Source organism: Cyprinodon variegatus, unplaced genomic scaffold (genome assembly GCF_000732505.1).
Source record: "Cyprinodon variegatus isolate N-32 unplaced genomic scaffold, C_variegatus-1.0 Scaffold1, whole genome shotgun sequence".
In the NCBI taxonomy this organism is placed as follows: Eukaryota; Metazoa; Chordata; class Actinopteri; order Cyprinodontiformes; family Cyprinodontidae; genus Cyprinodon; species Cyprinodon variegatus.
This window is the reverse complement of record NW_015150454.1, coordinates 2,954,319-2,975,940: the sequence shown is the minus strand read 5'-3', so window position 1 is coordinate 2,975,940 and position 21,622 is coordinate 2,954,319. Positions and strand designations below refer to the sequence as shown.

Sequence of the window (21,622 nt, the reverse complement as noted above, 5' to 3'; positions counted from 1 at the left end):
ATGCATAATACAGCTTTAATGTATCTTTGGTCAGTTGAAATGTGCCCGATTTATAAGAAACAGGCTTTTTGCTCAGGAAGCAGGCCTGCCTTGTGCTCCTACACAGACATGTCACCTGCTAACTACAGTCCTAAAACACATTTTCTTTAATAGCAGTGACACGTGGAGCTCCTTTGATTTCCTTTTGTTTCAAAACCATAAATACTTCCAAAAATCTGGACTCGTCTTATGTTTTGTAAGCAAGATAAAGTGAGGAAGACTTCTTTTAGCCAGCTCAGCAGTATTAAACTACTGGTGTTGCAGAGTTGCATTACTATATAAATCCAGAGAGGGCGCTAGTCAACCCATATATGTATCTAATATCCAGTTAAATTTACTTTTTAACCAGAAACATAGAAAGAATTAGAGGAATGGATTGATAGAAAGCATTAGATCTACTAGATTTCCCCCCCACTGCCTTCTTAGTGTCTGAACTGTCCTGCATCCAGCTTGTGGTGACTGCATTTTCTTTGTGTCCAACAGGATTTGTCACTGTGAAGGAGATGATGAGAGTCCTCTGATCACACCGTGCCACTGCACAGGGAGCCTGCGCTTCGTCCACCAGAGCTGTCTGCAGCAGTGGATCAAGAGCTCAGACACCCGCTGCTGTGAGCTGTGCAAATATGAGTTCATCATGGAAACGAAGCTCAAACCACTGCGCAAGGTACATCTTTATTTACATTGATTCAAAGTGCAACCGACGGTAACCCACTCTATTTCTATATTAGATGCACTCAGGATTTAGTTTTGGACTCTTTTCCAAGTGTTTTTACTCATTTAACATCCCATGAAGCTGAAAAACTGCATCCAATCTGTCACACAGATAACATGACCATGACTGTGAGCTTTGAAACGGGGTGCATTATGAGAGGGCGGGGTGATTAATTTGAAACGCTTTAGATGAAGCATACATTCTTTAAAGGTTGTTATCAATTGCTGTGGCCTGAAGGTAGCTGGACACTCTAATTAAAATTCTTCCACCCCTCATTAGCTGCACAAAAGACCTTAAACAAATGGTGCCCTCTTAATAGCTTCTCAGTTCCATGGGTGAATCTAGACATTTTTCACACATGAGTGTGCAGAAAATACTAAGATGAAACAGAGATGGTCAAAGTAAGAGGTATTTTTCAAAGCTTGGTTTTAGGACATGCTGTGCACGCTTTTAATGAGATCTACCCTTCAGCTTGGCAATTTCATGATAGGAATTACTGATTTGGATTTTTACAAAAAGAGAAGACTGCTTATTTATAGTAGTAATATGATGGAAATAATTTTTTTTTAAAGTTTGCTGGGCTGTTTTCCAGCATTGTTAATAGTGCTGTTTGGCAAACACCTGGATTATCTCCATTGTGTCAGGTTGCAGCTTTTTCTGCCAAGAAACACTGTGTAGCAACCCTCTTTATCTAAGCAGGCCGAATGCTATATGTTTGTATTTCTCTGCTAAAAGTACCCAACATAAATGCCCAATTAAAATAAAGAAACATCTGCTTTCTGTCTGAATGTAATTTTCCATCTGCCGCAGTGGGAGAAACTACAGATGACCGCGAGCGAGAGAAGGAAGATCATGTGCTCAGTTACCTTCCACGTCATTGCAATCACCTGCGTGGTCTGGTCCCTCTACGTCCTCATCGACAGAACAGCAGATGAAATAAAAAATGGTCAGCAGAGTCAAGATACACACATTACAAACACAGTAATACCACACAACATACCATAATCTGAGTGTTTGTGCACCATGTACTGTGGTTGGTGCCATTGAACTGCTATTTTCTGTCCTTTACAGGTCATTAATTTATGCATTTACAGAACTACAAATGACATGTATACCTTTCTTGTTGTTAGAGATATTTGTAATATATTTGCAGAGGCTTAACAGAACAATTGCGTAACCAATTTTTCTACATTTCATTCCAAAAGTCATGGAGAAAAAGTACTTTATAAAAAAACATACATTTATCCACTGAGCTTTTGGTCGATTTAGTCTCTTTGTTTGTAAGCATGTTTGTTTGTAGGCATCTTCATTTCGAGGGTGTGAAAGGAAGGAATGGAATAGGGCAAAAGATACCCAGAAGGACAAAAAATGAAGTATTTAAAGGAGCAATAAGCCTTGTTTCTTCACTAGGTCGAAGTGTTGAGCACTGTAGACCAAAAACAAGATGTGTGACACCTTTCTCTTCCGCCAATCCAGCTGCAGCCCCAGTCTGACAAACCTCCCCCTTTTAAAATAATTTAAAAACAAAACAGAGAATAGATTGAAATATATACTGGTTGTTAGTCGGTTTGGCTTTTCGGACTGATACCAATATGTTAAAAACAAAAAGACAAACATTCCTACCATATTCCATCCAAAAAGATGCCTTCAGTTCCTAACATCACTATTTTCAACTTTTTTTTCAAATATTAATTTGTGATTGCTCCATTAAACACATTCAAATGTGTTTTAAAGAAATGTTTTCTTATAACAAATCGAACGATTTTCAGGAAGCTTTGTAGGTTAATATTTTTAGAGTATAGTCTTATTATAACAAAAACAGGCTACAGTTTTCTTAAGAAACCTGAAATTTAAAATATAGATAGTACTTTAAGGGAGAATGTCAAGATCATTGTTGATACTTCTGTAAGCTGCAAGTTAGTTTAGAATAAAATACATGAAATTACAAAAAGAAAGAATGAACTGACTACTTAACTTAATTTTTATTAACCTTATGTGTGTATTAAAGTTTGTATGTTTTATTAAAACTCAAGAAAACATTCTTCTTGACCATCTCTATCAGTTCAGCTTAATGCATATGGCAAATCCTAAAAGGAACTTTTAAAAGGTCAGAGTTTGTGGATATTAGTCTTGTAAAACAAGTTAACTTGCTGTATTTTCAATCCTAACTTTAGAATTATGTTAACAGACAAAGGATGCTACAAATAATTTTCTCTAAAACTTAATTTTAAACACATCTGTAGTTAGCTGATAAGTAAAAAGACTTTCATCTTTTTTATTTACTAGGGAGGGATATATCAAAAAGAAATATAAGTGACTTAATTATTTTTTAAACTATTATCAAATAGGCTACAGAGGTTTGTTCAGAAGCTTTTACATGTTATTTGAGCTGCATAGCAAATCCATTCTAAAACAGTAGACAATTTTATATTAAAAGAATACCTTTGATGTGAAAATCTGTGTTTTTCGATTATTTAGATTATCTCCCACTTAGCTTAGCATGGGAAAATTAAAAAGGAAAAAAATCTAATCTTCCACAATTAAAAGTAATAATAAAATAGCTAAACATATATCAAAAAGTGAGAATAAAGTTCATTTAGTAGTAAAAGGGGCTTTGTATTTTTCAGTCATCGCTTTGATTTTATGTGAAAACCTTTAATAGAATGTTTTGATGATTTGGATCTTTATTTTTTTATTTTAATGTGAATAATTTTCATCATAACCATTAACCTGTACCTCACCAATGCAGTGAACAGCTGTCCAGCATGAAATTGGTTTTAGGGTTCTTAGAAACTTGATCCAATAAAGTAGTGGGTTAGAACCTCTTGTACATTTTTCATGTGCTCCTTCTCACATCCATCTGAGCAAACAGACAGCAGCACTCTGTTACACGGACAGCACCATCAGGATTTAGGATGTAGATGGGTGTATTAATGCAGAGACATTATGGCCTTGGCTGGCAGTAAGGCTCCTGTTACTCAGTGCTCCATCCCTGGCATGTTTTGTGTTACTGAGACGGTGTACAGATGGAGCAGCAGGCTGTTTGTTAAGCTCAACCTGATGAATCAGAAATGTCCGAGCCTCTGAGGACTGTCAGGTTCAGTCACCATGGTGATGTACAGTATTTTCTCACCATTGCTGCTGTTTTTTCTTTTTTTTTCCCCCTTTAATTTTCTCAGAAATCTGAGGACAGATTGGTTACGTCTGTCAAGTTATACACTCTAAAACACTTGTTCATGATTTTAATTAAAGCAACAGATTTTCCTGATTAACCACATTCTAAGATTTTACCTATGTAATGTTTGGTGTTTTATATTAATTTCTGAAATCTGTTTTTGTGTTTTGTGATGCGTGACACTTATGCTCTCTTTATTCATGCAGCCCGAAGAATCCCAGGTAAACATTTCAACTTTGGCCTTTTGACGTTTTTTTCTCCCGTCAGCCTGTTTTTGTCAGTTATGTCAGCTCTTTTCCAGCTGTACTTTACACCCCTATCCCTCATCTTTCTTCCCTTTTCTGTCTTAATCTCAGGATGAGCAACATCTCTCCTTATCAGACCCAGACAAAGTCCAAGAATACGCTTTGATTTAAAATCTTTGTGGTACATTTTAACCTGAAAAATAAATTAAAACTGGCAACCATAATTTCACACTAAGAAAGGCTCATAATAAAATGCACAACATTTTGTTTTTTACATTAAAATGTTTTTCTTTTGTTGTTTTGTATTTAGATTTTTTTTTATATAAAATATATTGTTTTGTAAATCAGTCATAAAGCTTAATGCCTTGATTTGTGCTATAGGAGACCAAACAGTCAGATAATCTATCTTGTCTTAATTTGACAAAGATTTGTGTTTTCCCTTTTTATTTTCTTTAATCCTTTGGCTACAAGTGTAAGCTAAAACAAAACAAGGTTTGAAGCATAATTAACCACCCCTGAGGTCAGCAAGATATTTTTGACATGTCGAAAATCAGCAACAAATAATCTTCATTACTTTAAACCTAGAGCCCTTATTTGAAAGTAGGGTGTGTGTGTATGTATATGTTATTATTATTAGGTGTGAAGACAGTGATTTAAAAGTTTTAGTCCAAAATAGTATATTTCCATAGAAAGGTATTTGTTGAAATAGAGTGAAACTGGGCATCCAGATAATTCATGTTTTATGAGTTTGAATTCATCTGCCTTCACTGGAACTCATCTCAGTTGAAACTTTACAAACCAAAGGAAAATAAATATTGAGCTCAAACACTATGATCTGCAATAATGTTGAAAAAATATATCAGCTGTTTGCATGGCTTGTCTCCAATATTTATACAAATAATCGGGAGCATACTGCAAAATGATTGACAGCTGACGATTCTCTTTTTCATGTTTCACTTTTTGTCAAGAAACAACCACATGCCTGATTGTATTTTAACCAGGTTTTATGTGACAGACAAACACAGAAGCGCATAATTATGAAATCATACAATGCTTTTTTGGAGCAATCTGAAAAGTATGGCATGCATATGTTTTCATTAATGCAAAGTAAACCCTTTCAAGTATACTTTGATACAGTAATAGTGATAAGTCTATGCGGCTCTATGTGTGAACCATCTCCTCCCATGCACACTAAGATGTTTACCCAATCTTCTTAGCAAAGCAGTCAATGACGCTACTACCATCACCTTGTAATATGAGGATGGTGTTTTCAGGGTGTTTTCTACCCTGTAGGTACCTTTGTATGTAAATCAGTAGTGTCTGAAAGTGTCAGGACACAGGCCTCCGAGGACCGAGTTTTGACACCATTGTTATCCTAATTCCTATTAGTTACCATGTGGTCAGAAGATCATCAGAATATTTTCTTATTAGTGTTCTTTATTTGAGAGTGTGCTAATTGAAATGTGTAAAGAATAGCTCTATTTACCAGTACTAATTAGGTGATTTTTAAGGACACTGGTGTGCAAGGGATCATATTTGGAGCAAATTATGTAAAAGGAGCTGACCACACTTTCCAGATTTATATTTTAAAATTATTTTAGTGTTCTTTGTTTTATGCACCACTTAAAGTTGAACTGTCACATATAAAATTTGACAAATTGTGAAATGGGCTCTGTAGGTGCTCCACATAAGCATTTTATTATATGATTCAGCTTTGATCTGCTTGTTTTTTTATTCTTTATCATTCCACCCTATTCTCTGTGTTCCCCCAGTTTTGTTGTTTTTTTTTGTTTGTTTGTTTTTTTAGAGCTTTTACAATTACATTTGCAAAATCTGTTTTTCATTCTTTCCTGTCATAATGCATCTTTTTTTTATCATTATTATTTATGGTTTGTGTTTGAATCCTGCCCATGATTCCTTTTTTTCTGGTTTTCTCATCCTCAGGTATCCTGGAATGGCCTTTCTGGACCAAGCTTGTGGTGGTGGCCATCGGCTTCACCGGTGGACTGGTTTTTATGTATGTCCAGTGCAAGGTCTACATCCATCTATGGAAGAGACTCAAGGCCTACAACCGGGTCATTTATGTGCAGAACCGGCCGGACACATGTAAAAAACTGGCGCTGGAGAAACCCCCGCTCATGGAGCCAAGCCTGGAGAGCAAGGAGGCTCTGGCCCCCAACCAGTCAGACACAAACTCCTCCCAGTACACAGAGACAGAAGAATACAGTATGGAGGTGCTGCATGTCTGACACAAAATAAATTTCATCAACCCCCCCTACTTGTGCTGGTAGAAACCGGTGGGAGGGAAGAGTAGCGCTTGACGTTCACCTTCCTCTGATGGTAGACTTGACTGTCCTTTTCTGACTCCGCCTGTTCACTCCAACCACATTCAACCTTTCCCCTCCCAGGACCGAACTGTTTGTACCGACTCTTATAAATGTCACAAAAGGCCTGGAGCTCAACACTCTACATGCTCTGTTCACGTTCCCCTCCAGATGAGCGGATCAGGAAATCCCTAAAAGCCCATATTTGATGCATCGTTTTTTGGACTTGTTAGAACGCGTTTATTTCTACCTACACATGATAACAATGAAGTGTTAGATCAATACGCTGCCGTGCATCTGATCTCTTGAACCTTCCATATACTGCCATCTTCGCACTAGTCAGACTGTGACCAGGCCTTGGAAATGCATTGAAGCACTTTTTTTGAAGCTCTAAATCATCTCCTCTCCTACTTTTTTAGTTCTTTTCCTTTTTTTAATTTAGAATGACGTAAATGTTGTATTTTGTTCATTGGGAAGAGCACAGTGAAACTTTTTCCTTAAATGCACATACTCTTACGGACTTAACCCTCACTTGGATGGGGAAAAAAAAAAAAAAGAAATTGGGATGGTAAAATGAGGGAAACCTGCTTAAGGAAACAGAAAGTGTTAACATCTGACTCCTCTACCGCCCAACACATGGACTTTCTGAAGGCTTTGAGAATGTAATATTTTCTAAAAATGATTAAAAACATAAATAAAATCAAAAAAATATTTTTTTTACTAGTAACTTGACATTGCAAGAATCATTTCCATGTCTTGAGAAGGTAATGCAAGCCTGCAGGCATATAACAGCATTACATTTTTTTTTTTTTTTTTGGTTTAATATCTTGTGAATGACAGTATTTACAGTGTGATATTCCTTGTGTAGTTTTTAATGTGAGCTGATGTGTTTGCTTAGTCATGAGACATTACCAATTTAGGCCTCGAGAAATGAACAGCTTACTGTTTTCGGTTTCCTTTTTTGTTGCTCACACTTCCTCGCAGACAAGGATCTATAACATTTGCTGCCAGATCAGATTAAGAAACCAACAGGTTGATAATGTGATTTTCTTCTTTTTTTTGCCTATTTTTCGCCTTAGCAGGTTGAGATATTTATATTCCATTAATAGCCTGCTTTTAAATATTTCATCAACAAGCTGTAAAAGAAACACAAACTGTGGTTTGCTTGTTTTCTTCTCCAGTGTCACATGCTCCATCATGTCTGTTTTATTTTATCACCAGACAACCAGCATCATACCTCTCAGTTCCTGTTTCCTCCTAAATTACATCTGACTGCAAGCTCTTTAATATAAAGTTGATTCTATACTCTGACAGTTCAATCATTTTTCAATAAAACCATCTTTAGGTTTGCAGCCTGTGATGGAAACTGAGCTTTATGAATAATTTGATTGTGTCGCCACCTGCTGGTGTGCAGCTTAAATAGCAATCTAAAGCAAACAGCAGTTGATTTCTCGTGGCTTTATTTCTTTCATTTGTGGAAAATGCAAGCAATGCAAGACTTTACAGCCATTCAAACAACACAAACATTTTCTTAAACTGTCCCTTATACCAGTATGCTGTCTGTGATCATTAAGGATGTGTTAGTGCTCTGCAGCAGCAATAATTAAAGCACAGGTTGTTGGGTTTTTTGTAATAATGCATATTATATTTAATTATAAGCCCTTGTGATCTGGGATTGTGTTTGAATAGAGAGCATGGGCAAAAGGAACCTCCATCACCCCGTGTTTAGTTTGTTTAAAAAAACAGTTACCCTTCTTCAATACCCAGAAGGCTCCATGCAAATTAGACAGGTTTTAAAAAGTGCAATTACGTTTTTTTTTTTTTTTGTTTTTTTTTTGTTATTCTTCTCTACAGTAATATTAAAGGTCAGGGTGTCCTTTGGATAGGTAATGAAATTCTTTATTTTTGTGTTTGTATTTATTTTTATCAGAAATAGTGTACACTTTGTTTATAGAAACCAACCCTTCTTTAAGCTGTTTTTATGCAACTTGCATCTAGTCCCTTTTTTCAGGCTTAAGCAAGGGCAAATATTTTTGCTGCTTGTGTTTTGCACAGTTTTTCTTTCATATATTAATCTTTGTTTTCCTCTTTTTAAATCAGTTGTTAGATTCTGTTAGAAATATGCAACTACTGCTAAAATGTACAGCATTTAAATTCTAGAAATGAAAATGGCTGAACGAAGCTGCAGTTTCCCTGAAACGAGAGATTTAGGCATTTAATTTGCCTTTTTTTGATTTACTGTCACCTTCCAGGAGCTGGCTCCTTTTATGAAGTTGATGGTTTTAATGGATGTTTCTCTTGGATAGCCTATTTACATTTTACTTAAGTTCAATCAGATACACATGCAATAGCCAGAATATGAAATTATCTCCACTTGACAACTTTATAGTCCATTAATCCTAACTCCCGTCCAGGAATCTGAGCTTTACTCAACTTAATGCGACTCTTTGTCTCAACATTTTCTCTCATCTCCTGTATTTTCCCCAAGTGTTTTGTTTCATGAAACTAGATCATGTCTGGGACTAGTTGAACTTGCATAAAAAGCTTAATTTGTTTACTACTGACCGGACTTGAACATGTATGACTGTTTTCCCCGCGTCTTATATCATTCCACGTGTTTTTTGTCTGTGAATTTGCTTTAAGATAGTAACTGTAAAGAGTTTGGTAAAAGTGTGTACGTTTTTAAGAGAAATCTTGATGTGTTTTCAGTTTATTTCCAATGTTTGAACAAATATGTAAAATTAAAAAGAACAACCAAATAAAAATTAAGTTGGGTCTTTTTCACATTCTTCTGTGTTGTGATTATTCCTGTAAAGCCAACTAGATTTGAGTTTGTTTTTTTTATGCAGGTTTTAAGTTCCATCAGTTGTTGCCAGTTTGAAAAAAAAATACATCAGCAGAAAGATAATTTCTTTGTTTTTATATCTCTGCATCAATCTGTTATGTTAATGTCCCTTTTTAAGTTCGAATGTCGTATGAGGACAAATTACAGCTAAGAATATTTGGTATTTTAATCCAACTTTAACCCTTATTATAAGATAACTGAGAATTTAAGTTTTTAAATTTCCTGAAGAGTACTGCCATCTGGTGGCAGTAACGTGCCACCATCATATACAATTGCATAGTGCTTATTTCCATACCTCATATCTAAATTCTTCTTCTTCTTTTTTTTTTTTTTCAAGCTTAAATTCAAGTCAACAAAACTCCATCTATTGTAGATCTGTCAGATGGCGAAACTACTTCTTTATGTATCTTTAAATAAAATCAAAACATACTGACTTAGAGATGTGCAAATAGGAAAGAACTGGTTTATGATTCAACTGTGTGCACATCTCAGACTTGAACATAACCAGTCTGATGAACCTAGTCAGTAAAGAGGTTATGAAACTGTGTTTAGATTCAATTTATTCATAAATCACTGATTAAGAAAAAATGTAATTAAAATGCTTTAGAAGAGACACAAACCCAAATCATTTAAAGTTTCAGAGAAATATGAATCGGAACAACATAAATCCCACCAATCCCTACATTTGAAATCCCTGAATGTCTTACATTCTAGATAACTAACATCACTGGCTTTACAACAATATTATTCTGACATTTATACAGAGCAAAGACGCACATGTAAAAAAAAAAAAAAAAAACTGAATTTTTCTCTAGAAAAAAGGAGGCAGAAATCCATTATACAAAACTGGATTATTAAAATAAACATACAACCAATAGTTTTCTCTCCATAGCACATACACCCAATGCTATTAGACTTTTTTTTTTTCTTTAGGTAGGACTACAAAGCAGAAAAAAAAAAAGAAATTAACAATCCCAAAACCGTGAGTTACATTGGAAACATAGTTAAATTATTAGTATTATTTACAAAGTAAAAAGTTGGAGCTCTTATTTTGCACTCTGGAACACTGAGATTAGTTGTATCATGACGGCACTTTCAATCAAAGCTTATTGCTTTGAAATTCTGATCAAGATCTTCAGCATCTAAAAGTCTTATTTTAAATGTCCTGTTAGATGTGTATTCTGAATTTATCCTCGGATGAAAATGAAAATATAAACCGCAATAAATCAAAACAGAATCCTTGTGCTTGGCCGATTCTTTGTATGCCAATCAGTGTCAAGCATCACAAATATGCCTAACTTTATATTCAGAAGGGAAACATTAAGCAGACCGTCCATTTTTAAATGTATATTTCTCACCTTAGATATGTAATCAAATGTTCACAAACTAGACAAAACTTAATCAAGAATATCTTTTGAATGATTACCAAAAGCTCTATTTCTTACAATTCTTAAATGACAGCCGTAAAATAGAGCTGGATTTTATATATATGAGGTGAGTTTTACTCCTCAAACAGCAACACTGTTTGGGATTTTGTCTGGAGACATGTTGTAGTATGGCAGCTTCTTTCCTTCATTTCTCCTTTTGATGGAGCTGGTTATCTCTGACAGCTGTTTCTTGAACCTGTCCATGGCCGCCTTCACTGGCTTCTCTATAAAGTGTTCATCTGGATACATCCCCAGATACAGCTGCATAGAGAAAAACTAATTAGCTCAGAGGCACACATCAATATAGAAGTCTGAAGATTCTGCTGTCTCATCTCTGCAGTTTGAATGGCAGCCTGTATGTTTTACAAACCTCATTCTCCTGGTACTGGCTGAGGGCCCACACGGCCCCCAGGTGCCAGCTGGAACGACCACGATCAGGGAGGCTTTCGATGATCAGTTTCACATCTGCTTGTCCTTTCTCCTTTGGAGGTGGTTTCCGCATGGTAGATGGAGCATTGGGGATCCAGGAGCACCAGTCATACTACACATTGCACACAAAGATGCAGAACATGAGCATCTTTGCTCATGTTCTGCTATATAGAAACAAACATTTTTCACTCACTGTCAGGAATCAGACAGTTTCCTGTCAGTTAGGATCATTAAACTGATTCTTATTTGGTAAATGCCAGAGTAATAAAATAATACTTTGCTATTTTTTTTTAATACTTTCTGTACAGGCAGATATGGTATCACTGCCTTTTGAGTATCTTTAATAACAAGAAGATTTTAGAGAGCAAAAATACAAAAGTTATGGATTTTTTCCATAAAGATATCTGGTTTCAACTATTTTTGTGTTTTCACAATTGTTGAAAAAAAAAAAAGAATATAGCCTATTTGTCTTTGGTTTTATTTATTTTTTTTAATGACCTACCTGTCCGAAGTTCACTGCTGCATGCTGAGCAGAAGCAGTGAATATAACCACAGTCAGGTACTCTATCAGCTCTTCCCGTGTCTTCACAGACTTTGGAAACTCTAAGCAAGAGACAAACAGAATTGACCAAGTCATTTTTAGAAAAAAGGTTTGCTTGCAAAAGATCCTTGAACTGTTGATAAACTACTGAATGATGCTGCAACACAAAGGATCATGAAACTTTTCTGTTAGTCATCTTTTCAGCATATTCCAAACATGTTTGTAAAGTGTGCCTACCGCAGTGATCGAAGTCCTGCATACCAAAGCTGCATACGTCTTTGACAAAGGCCTGTATTTCCTCGTCTCTCTGCACTCTTTCATCACTGGTGTAGTATATACCCATCACCTCAGAGACAAAACTGCCAGGAATAAAATAGAAGGAAAAGCTGTTTAATTTCTATTGTACATCTTGTATTCGACTTTTAAAAAGTGAAACTGATTTGATTTATAACCACCTCTTGGTGGCTTCCCACACTTTGTAGCCATCATCCCTGTAGAAGTAGGTGGGCAGATCCTCTGTGCTGTCCATGCCACGGCTCTTGATCATATCGGGGAAGCAGAGAGATCTGTAGGTCAGAGTCTTCATGGCTTTCTGGATCAGCTGGACATGACCACCCCCGCCTGTTGCATTTGCCTTGATAATGCACATAACAAAAAAAAAATATTATCCTTTAGCATTAAATCATGTTGATGCTTTCTTTCATGCATGCTCAATTTCACCTTTTCACCACAATACTCATTGGAAACCATAGTGTTCATATAGTGTCAGAGTGTAGTATTAGGATCACATTCTAAATGGAGAAAAAAAATAAACACCACAATACCCACAATTTGTAAACAAAAAGAAAAAAGGCAGATTTTTCATGGATTTGTATATAAATTTAAATTTTAAATGACCCGTCAGAACAAGTTAGGGTTTTAGCCGGTGCAATTCCTTGACAGTTTGAGGTGTGAAAAATATAAAAAGCAGTAATGTTTTCTGGTCCCTGGCAGAAGCTGATATTTTGTTTGTTATCCTGCACTGGATGTTATCAGCTACAATTATTCTTCCTTGAAGTCCTACCAGCTTTCCTCTTGTTTTCTGAGACATGTTCCAAGTGTTTAATATTTTATTTCAGCAGATTTGATAAGGGTGACAGAGGTTGATGTGTCTCCGACAATTAGAAACAGTACAATGTCCCTCAGCAGCTTCTGTAGTACGTCTCACACCCAGAGGACAGAGAGGAACCAGTCTTTCATTTGTAGATAATTTAGCGCACCACTAGATGGGGCTAAATCCTACACACTGTCCCTTTAACTTTGACATTTTTTAGTCCCTTTTTTAACCCAAGGACTTTAATGTTTTCGCTTAGAATCTTTTTCCTCTTTTTATTTTACAAGTGATTATATTACACTGATTTATTTTGTGTATTTCAGCTTCATTCTTATGTCCTTTCTTTTTATTGAGTGTAGTACTTTGGGATTTGATTTAAATCTGGACAAAACAAAATACCAAAAAAATTTTTTTTTTTCATACAATCATTGTTATTTTCAGATATGTTTTGTGCTTATTCTACCTTAGTTTAATATCTAGAAACTAACCTTGTCAAAAATCCCACACTCACAAATGAGCTGTTCTCTGGCCTTGGTATTGATGGCGATAGTAAAGCGAATGTGTGGGATGAGTAACTGAGAAAAGAAAGACAGGCAATAAATTAATTAAACAATTGCTCGATCAACTGACAAAGCAACCTTCGAGACCAGTGTTTACCTTAAATGCTGGGTGAACAGCCGGAAGCTGCCTGTACATGGCGATACCAAACACCTCTGTCATCAGATGTGTCCTCAGCAGGTGTGTGATGGTCTGATGGTGCTGGAAGTCAGCTGATCGCACCCAGATCTTAGCCAGCAGCCAGTCATGCTGACTGTCAGTGGGAAGGAAGATTGGGTTTTCATCTGGATCCTGGCCAAGCTGATAAAGTCAAACCCAGAGTTCAGCTACAGTCATGTATCGGCTGAAAAATGCCCCACCTGCTGTTGCCCACCCTCAGTGTACCTGTATGGCTATAGGCATGATCTTGTTCCGCACGTTCCTGTAAAGCAGACAGATTGGAGCTGCCAGGTACTGCTGCGTGTTTGGGTCTGTGGTATTCGCATTTATGCCCTCTAGCATTTCATAGTCCGCTATGAATAAATTGCCTGCCTGCAACCAAAACAAAGCTTTAAAGTGCGTATCAGCTTAGATGATCAAAGTGAGTCACAATTGTTCTCCTTGTCAAAGGAAAGTTGACCTTCTGCTGTTTTATCTTTGAAATGGAAAGTGATGTTACAAGGATTCATAAAAACAGACAAACATCAACCTTAATTTCCTGCTCCAGGGTCAGGTCCCTCTCCAGGCTGACTGAAACCATCTCATTAGTTACAGGGAACTTGTCAGGCAGTTTAGTGCATTTGCTGATCAACACAGGATTACAACCATTCAAAAACTGGTATCCAAACATGAAGTCTTCTTTCCAGTGTTGCATCACATACTCTGAAAAGCAAATGAAAACAAAAATTACACATCCATACATACATATACACCACACACACGTATATATACATGTATCTGTGTGCTTGTATACACAAAAATATACAGTATGAAACATTTTTGTGGTGATGCATTTTTTTTTTGTTTAGTCCTTCACGTTAATATAATAAATACTCAAAACAAAATTCATGAATACCAAATAAGTAGACTATGCTTTCTACATATATAAAGACAACAAGTTTCAGCTTAAAATGATGCAATGTTTGATAATATAATGTAAAATAACATACAGTAATGGAAAAAATGTTAGAACATGCTTATTTTCAAACACACTGGTTATGTAAACAAGTATTAACTCCTGTGTCATTCGGCTGGCCAGGAGGGGCAAATGTTCACTGGACGAAAACAGATAGGCGCCAAAACCAATTACCGCTCAGTCTACACTGCACCTACAGGAAAATAAACGAGCACAACATCCGTGTTTTCCAAATAAATAAAAAGACAGACTATATTTTCCTAAACCCCTTCCTTATAGAGTCTTTCCTAGCATTTTCGCCATTCATTTTTGCTCTGCTAATATTACAGCATACTTGAAAAATAGCCAAGAGCTGCAAGAAGCAAACTGTTTGACAATTTTGTAACAAGTAGCGCAGCGGTTCAGAAAGCAGACCTAAGATCCAAGAGTAGAGATGTGCCAATACATCATGTAGGCATTACAACATCTCCAAAACTCATATGTGCCTTTATTACTCATTTTGTAGCATCATTTGTTAGAAAATGCTTCTTCTATTGATATTACTTAAACAGAGAACAATAGACAACAACAATAGATATGAGAACAACTCACTCATTTAATATTAACCAGTAGCTTACAGACACTTTAAACAGTGTATCCATCAGATAGCTTACATGTGAGATTTTAGATACAAGACGATATAATGTGATATTCGGTTTTAAATGGATTTCATACCAATTTCCGATACCAGTTTTGGATTGGGACTAGAGTGAATTTAGAAAATTCCGTACATACATATATATATATATATATATATATATATATATATATATATATATATATATATATATATATATATATATATATTGGGGATGCACTGTATACTGTCATCTTTTGGACTATTGAGCTAATGTAGCAAGTAAATCTCTCCAGTGTGAGATCAAAAAAGCTATCAATCAATCAAGTGTTTCATAATTGCTTCTTGTCTGACAGGTGTGAGACCCACTGTGGTTTGCCTCAGGGTAGTTCCCTCTGCCCCCTCCTTTCCTCTGTTTATTGTAATGACTTGACTGTATTACGTCAATCTTCTGTTTTTATGTATGCAGATAACTTAACAATACTTAATTCCGATTCAAATACCTCAGATATTTCAATTGTACTGGAAAATGAAATAGGTTCCCGAGTTAAATGAGCTAATGATAATATGATTCTAGATGTTATTTAGATTAAATCAATGTTAACTGGAAGTAGACAGTGGTTGTATAATAATCCACAGTTAACCCTTACAGTGAAAAGCTATGTTTTGGAGGAAGTAAAAAAAAAACAATTACTAGGTATCACAGTGGATCATCACTTGTCATTGTTTTTTTATCATATTGATAATGTAATTAGCGGTTATTTCTACAATAGCTTTGATAGAGGCTGTGCAATCTTTAGCTCTTTCTCACCTAGAATACCATTCGGTATATGGACTGCTGCCAATAAAACAGATTTTTCAAGGTTGCAGGTTCAAGATATCCTTTTTCAAAAGCATTGCTGAAACGCATCATACTTTATCGTGGCCTCTGTTGAATTCTAGGTTTCAGTATAATTTGCTTAGCATCTTAAGCAAAATCAAATGAACAGGTAGACCTGAAACACTGTATGAGAAGCTTATTATTTCTGATCAGATAATCATTTCAGCAGATACTCAACTGAAATAACATTTATTTTAGACTGTGCTAAGACAAACACCTTTCACAAATCTGTTGCCTATACAGCATTTCAAGAATGGAATGAATTACCTAAAAACGTTAGAGAATTAAAAAGTATATCTTCTTTGAAAAGAGCTCTGAAATCAAATGTTTTAAGTTAATATAAAATCAAATGTTTTAAGTTAATATATGTAAAATGTGATGTCAGATCAATTGTATGAATATTATATCTTTTTGTCAAATTGTCCTAAATTTTAGTTTTTAGTTTTAGTTTTTTTTTAGTATTTTTATTTTATTTTATCAAGTGGCAGATTAGTGACCACTTTGGTGGAAACTACTCATAATATAATCATAATAAATAATGAAATAAAGTAATTACAAAGGTACACCATAAACATATACACATTAACATAGTACTGGGACTAATGGCCTTAATACCTTAGCCCTGTGGTTTCCAAAGTGGGGAGCGCAACCCCTAGTGAGTATCAGTGTAATCACAACTTAAATATTGGTCAATAAGTTTTGAAGCACTGGCCTAAAATAACACAATCATCATGTAATGCAACATGAAATGTATAATAAACCCTGACATGACTTTAAACATAGATCTACACAGCATAAAATACATAAGTACGGTACAACAGATTTTAGTAATACTATAGAATACGATACGTAGTACAGCTTAGTTTAATAGTCTATAGAATAGGCCAGTGCAATGGAAAAAAACAGTATCATTGCCTTATGCAGTGTTAAATAATGCATTGCTACACAAAACATAGAGAAACGTATTAATATAGAAACTAATATAATCAAATATATCAATGTAGCAGAAGATGCAAATTACTTAGCCTAGCTTAACTAGTTAACACAGGCACAAATTAGTGCAGCTTAGCAGTTGGCATGGCAAAAAGAGCAATATGGCTGACCTGAGATGGTGTTTTTGATTCTCACAAAGATTTTCTCAAAGTCGCCAAAGTCACTCCATGATGACTGGAACATGTTCATGAAACTGTTCACACACAGGTTCTCTATTCTGAAAAAAAATCCGCAATAGTCATAATATATTAATATTTTGAAGACATTGAAGCGAGTTATAAATGTGCTTTAAAAAATGGACAGATCCATTAGAGTTTAACATCATATTAAACTCAAATTATTCACATCAATACTTGATGTGAGTAAGATGAGTAAATGCATGACCTTATAAAAACATACATTTTTACCAAACGTTTAAATATGAAAAGCAGTAGTTCTACTTTTGATATCGCAGTGATTAAATATTTTCTATAACACTACCTTTTATTTATTTGGTTGTTTGTTATTGTGCCTTTTCCCAAGTTCAAATGTTTGCCTCAAAGCACAATGCAAATGTCCCTTGTGATAACCACACAATGACACCTCTGTTTTTTTCCAAGGTAATTCTGAGTTTATAAAATAGAGGATGCTCTGAGGCATCAGTTCTGCATCTGATCAGGGCTTCATAAAGGCTTGCATTGTCAGAACACCCAGGAGGTATGTTATGTTTAACCTCTGCAGACACCCTCTTTAACATACTGCGATACACCAGCTGACATCAGTTTGACTGAAACCTGTTCCTGTATTTAGAATAGGTTTTTGTACGTACGCCTTACTGTAGTTTAATATGAAATCTGCTCCCTTCTCGCTGTCAAACTGGATGTCGCGGGGCAGGTCCCTGTGTCTGTTTGCATCTATGCTCATAGGAAAGCCTGGCTGCCACTCCTTCCATCTATAAAAAATTATAATTTAATTAAAAAAAAAAGTCTGAGCTTCTTCTACTTCATGAGAGAAGTGAACTTGCCTGAAGGTTTTTCTTCTCTGATCCAGCTCTTTTTGTCTGTGCTGCTTTACTATGCTGGATTTATCATCCTCTGGCAGAAATGCTACAGCAGACAAAACAAAAGGAGGGATTCAGCCAAATGATAAAGCAGAAAAAGTTTTTTTTTTGTCTTTTTTTTCAGGTGGATGGATCAGTAAATACCTCGTCCATCCCGCAGAACCACTTCCTTATCATCCACCAGCCAGCGGAAGCAGGGAAACTCCACATAATCTCCAAGTGGGGTCTTGACAGTGATGTACCTGCAGTACCAGTCATCCAGCATCCAATATTTCTTCTTCTCAATCTTCACCAGCATGATATCACCCAAGTTCTCATCAACTTTCAGGTCATATGAGTCCACCTGCAGTTTAAACAGTGGCAACTGTTAAAAAGGGGGCTGTTTAAATAAGCCATTCAATATCTGGCATGATGGCATTTTTAACATAGAAAAATACATTTTAAAAAAATTATCAAATTTCATTTGACAGTATTATGAATAATATGAAACCTAGATAAGTCATGTTTTGTATATAAATGACTAAGGCATCCGATTTAGTACAGTTGCTTGTGAAGTACAGCTATAATATATTCAACTCTACAAATGTGTTACCTGTTCAACTAACACTTAATTTATAAAGCATTTAAACGTTTTATTCCTTACTCTTCTTATATTTTACTTTCACATGTATCCACCTTTTTTCAACCTTTTTTTGTGGATCTTGCTGCAATGAGTTCTTTTGTCAGAGAGGCTATTTGTAACCTAATTCTCTGATAAGACTTCAATTTTATAAAAAAAAAAAAAAAAAGGGGGTTAACAAATTCAATCATTATAACTTGATTCCAAAAGTTAAAACTGTGATTTTCCCCACAAATAAATACAATAATTATTTACATTTTTGAATCATGCCTTTTTATTTAAGTATCTTAAAAAAAAGGTTCAATAAAGAAATTTCATAATATATTTTTCACTTTTTTATATAGAGTGCAACTTCCTTTACTGTGATGCAAGGCTGAACTCCTTACTTCATCGCTTCACCTGAAGCAATCTAGAAACAACGTGATTAAAGATGTCCACATTCAGTCAAACTATTTTGCTTTTTTTAACGGTCTAAGGATATATTTGCATTTGCCTGCCTCAGAAATCCAATAAAGCCAAAGACAAAAATTGTCAGCATAAGTTTTTAATTAAAATGAAGTTTCTCCTGAAACACTTAACATGAAACATCCATTTACTTATTTCATACGCTCTTACTCACTTTTTCCCTCTAGATGTTAAAAAAAAAAGCCTTTTTGTGAAAACTTATCTAGACAAGAGCTGCTCAAATCGCAATGATAGCTTTAGTGTGTAAACATAAATTCAAAGTTATTCGTTTTTATTTGTAAACTTATCCTTTATAAGTAAGCAGAACTTAGACTTAATATTTCCCCAAATATTAAGTTTACCGTACAAGATAAACCACTTTACAACTTCTCTCTTTTCAACTACCAGTCTGTTCAGATGTACAGTATGAATTTGTGCTCATTAGACAAATAAATCTTAAGGTCACTATGATCCCTAGATCAAAACAACCCAGCTTACCGCCCCCCTCTCAAAGTCGTTGTAGAGGGGTTTATCCAGCAGTGTTCTCTCGCTGCATCCCTCAGTCCCCACCAGAGTGATGTAGACATAATCATCCGTCCCTGCAAACCACTGGTTCCCCGTGGCAACAGTCACTGTATAAGATGGCATGGCAGGTCTTAATATATAACAAGAAACCTGCAGAAAAGAATCAGCTTTTCAAATGGCTTTGACCCAGAATGCAGCTCTGCCCTTCACCTGGGTAAACTCCTCTATTTGCCTTTTCTAAAAACGTGAAAGCAGTGAGTAATCAGCCAAATGAGGAAGATGCATCAGCATAGGAACCCAGCTGTAAGTGTCTCCACCCTCTGTGGGTTCTTGTATTATTTCTGTGATCTAAGTATGATGTCACCAGCTTAGAATAGTGTATTAACAAAATACGGGGTCCCCTCACCATCACAGGGGGATTACTTTTTAGACTAATCAGAGCTATGCTGAGATGAGGAAGTTTAGAGTGCCAAAAGTGCAGAGGTTGCACAGTGAGGAAAAACCAACAAACACACAGCTTTGTTGGAGATGATAACGAAGTGAGAAAGCAAAAAGCAAGAAAAAAAGGTGGATATAAAAGAAACAGCTGAGTGTGATTAAAAAAATTTTTTTTTTTGTCTCTCTAAGGATGAAAATAAAGATACTTATATTCTATTTTAGCTTGATTTTACTCATGAGGAAATTAAGAGTCTTGTGTACATGTTCATTCATTTACCAGTCAAATTAGTGCCTGGCATGGAACAACAAGAGATAGTGTGTACCCCAGTTCCAGTAAAATAAATGCAAATATTTCAGACAGCCCCTCCGTGGTTTTAATCATAAAACAGGGACATTAAGTTTAACAGGAGGCTTCTGTGTGTCCAACACCCACTAATATGGAAAAACAAGCAGGGGGGGACATGATGCACAGAGGATTTATGGTTATTCATCTGTTAGAGGAAAGAAGAAAAAAAAAAGAAATGAAGATAAGGTAGATTTATACAAAAATGTATATCGGATGTTCTGATTCAGCACACGTATGATTTTCAATTTTTTTCCTACTGTAAGTGGCAAACAGATTAAAACTTATACATATTATTCAGTAAGATATATGAATATATGCATGCTTTATTCAATGCAAAACACAGCTGGTGTAGAAAGAAAACCAATGCAGTAACAAGTCTTATTCACAGAAATCATAAAACGTAAACATACAGTATATATATATATATATATATATATATATATATATATATATATATATATATATATATTTATAAATATGTATATACAGGGGTTGGACAATGAAACTGAAACACCTGGTTTTAGACCCCAATGATTTAGTAGTATGGTGTAGGGCCTCCTTTTGGGGCCAATACAGCATCAATTCGTCTTGGGAATGACATTTACAAGTCCTACACAGTGGTCAGAGGGATTTTAAGCCATGACTCCTGACTCGCTCCTCCAAAACATCCCAAAGTGGCTCAATAATATTTCGATCTGGTGACTGTGCAGGCCATGGGAGATGTTCAACACAGTCTTGCTGTGTGTATTTGTGCATTGTCATCTTGATACACGGCTCCTCCTTCAGGATACAATGTTTGAACCATTGGATGCACATGGTCCTCCAGAATGGTTCGGTAGTCCTTGGCAGTGACGCGCCCATCTAGCACAAGTATGGGGCCAAGGGAATGCCATGATATGGCAGCCCAAACCATCACTGATCCACCCCAATGCTTCACTCTGGGCAATCAACAGTCTGGGTGGTACGCTTTTTTTGGGGCTTCTCCACACCGTAACTCTCCCGGATGTGGGGAAAACAGTAAAGGTGGACTCATCTGAGAACAATACATGTTTCACATTGTCCACAGCCCAAGATTTGCGCTCCTTGCACCATTGAAACCGACGTTTGGCATTGGCACAAGTGACCAAAGGTTTGGCTATAGCAGCCCGGCTGTGTATATTGACCATGTGGAGCTCCCGACGGACAGTTTTGGTGGAAACAGGAGAGTTGAGGTGCACATT

At 35.8% G+C, this 21,622-nt stretch overlaps 2 protein-coding genes across 6 annotated transcripts in view; one reads left to right on the top strand and one right to left on the bottom strand.

The window, feature by feature from the left end:
* Positions 1-9,266, top strand: part of LOC107095557 (E3 ubiquitin-protein ligase MARCH8-like) — a 97,005-nt gene extending 87,739 nt beyond the window's left edge. For 4 of the 5 annotated variants that reach the window (XM_015391811.1, XM_015391736.1, XM_015392064.1 and 1 more), the window contains 4 exons: positions 523-703; positions 1,562-1,697; positions 4,133-4,147; positions 6,116-9,266. In XM_015391811.1, the coding sequence (XP_015247297.1) occupies positions 523-703; positions 1,562-1,697; positions 4,133-4,147; positions 6,116-6,420 (637 nt within the window). In that variant the 3' untranslated portion in view covers positions 6,421-9,266. The remainder of the gene's footprint in view (positions 1-522; positions 704-1,561; positions 1,698-4,132; positions 4,148-6,115) is intronic. The other variant, XM_015391902.1, reaches the window with a different exon arrangement.
* Positions 9,267-9,919: 653 nt separating this feature from the next.
* alox5 (arachidonate 5-lipoxygenase) lies at positions 9,920-19,891 on the bottom strand. Its single transcript, XM_015385545.1, has 14 exons — positions 19,592-19,891; positions 18,175-18,373; positions 17,995-18,076; positions 17,800-17,922; positions 17,102-17,208; positions 14,077-14,249; positions 13,773-13,919; positions 13,488-13,688; positions 13,319-13,405; positions 12,193-12,371; positions 11,975-12,096; positions 11,699-11,799; positions 11,138-11,308; positions 9,920-11,028 (listed from the first exon to the last, which is right to left on the bottom strand). Exons 1-14 carry the CDS (start codon positions 19,739-19,741, stop codon positions 10,849-10,851), a joined length of 2,022 nt encoding a protein of 673 aa, XP_015241031.1. The 5' UTR covers positions 19,742-19,891; the 3' UTR covers positions 9,920-10,848.
* Between the last annotated feature and the right edge of the window lie 1,731 nt (positions 19,892-21,622).

Coding starts and splice junctions, on each gene's coding strand:
- alox5 (XM_015385545.1), bottom strand. CDS start 19,741: ATGCCATCTTATACAGTGACTGTTGCCACGGGGAACCAGTGGTTTGCA. Junction 14,250..17,101: donor AATCAAAAACACCATCTCAG/GTCAGCCATATT, acceptor TTTGCTTTTCAG/AGTATGTGATGCAACACTGG. Junction 11,309..11,698: donor CAGCAGTGAACTTCGGACAG/GTAGGTCATTAA, acceptor TGCAATGTGTAG/TATGACTGGTGCTCCTGGAT.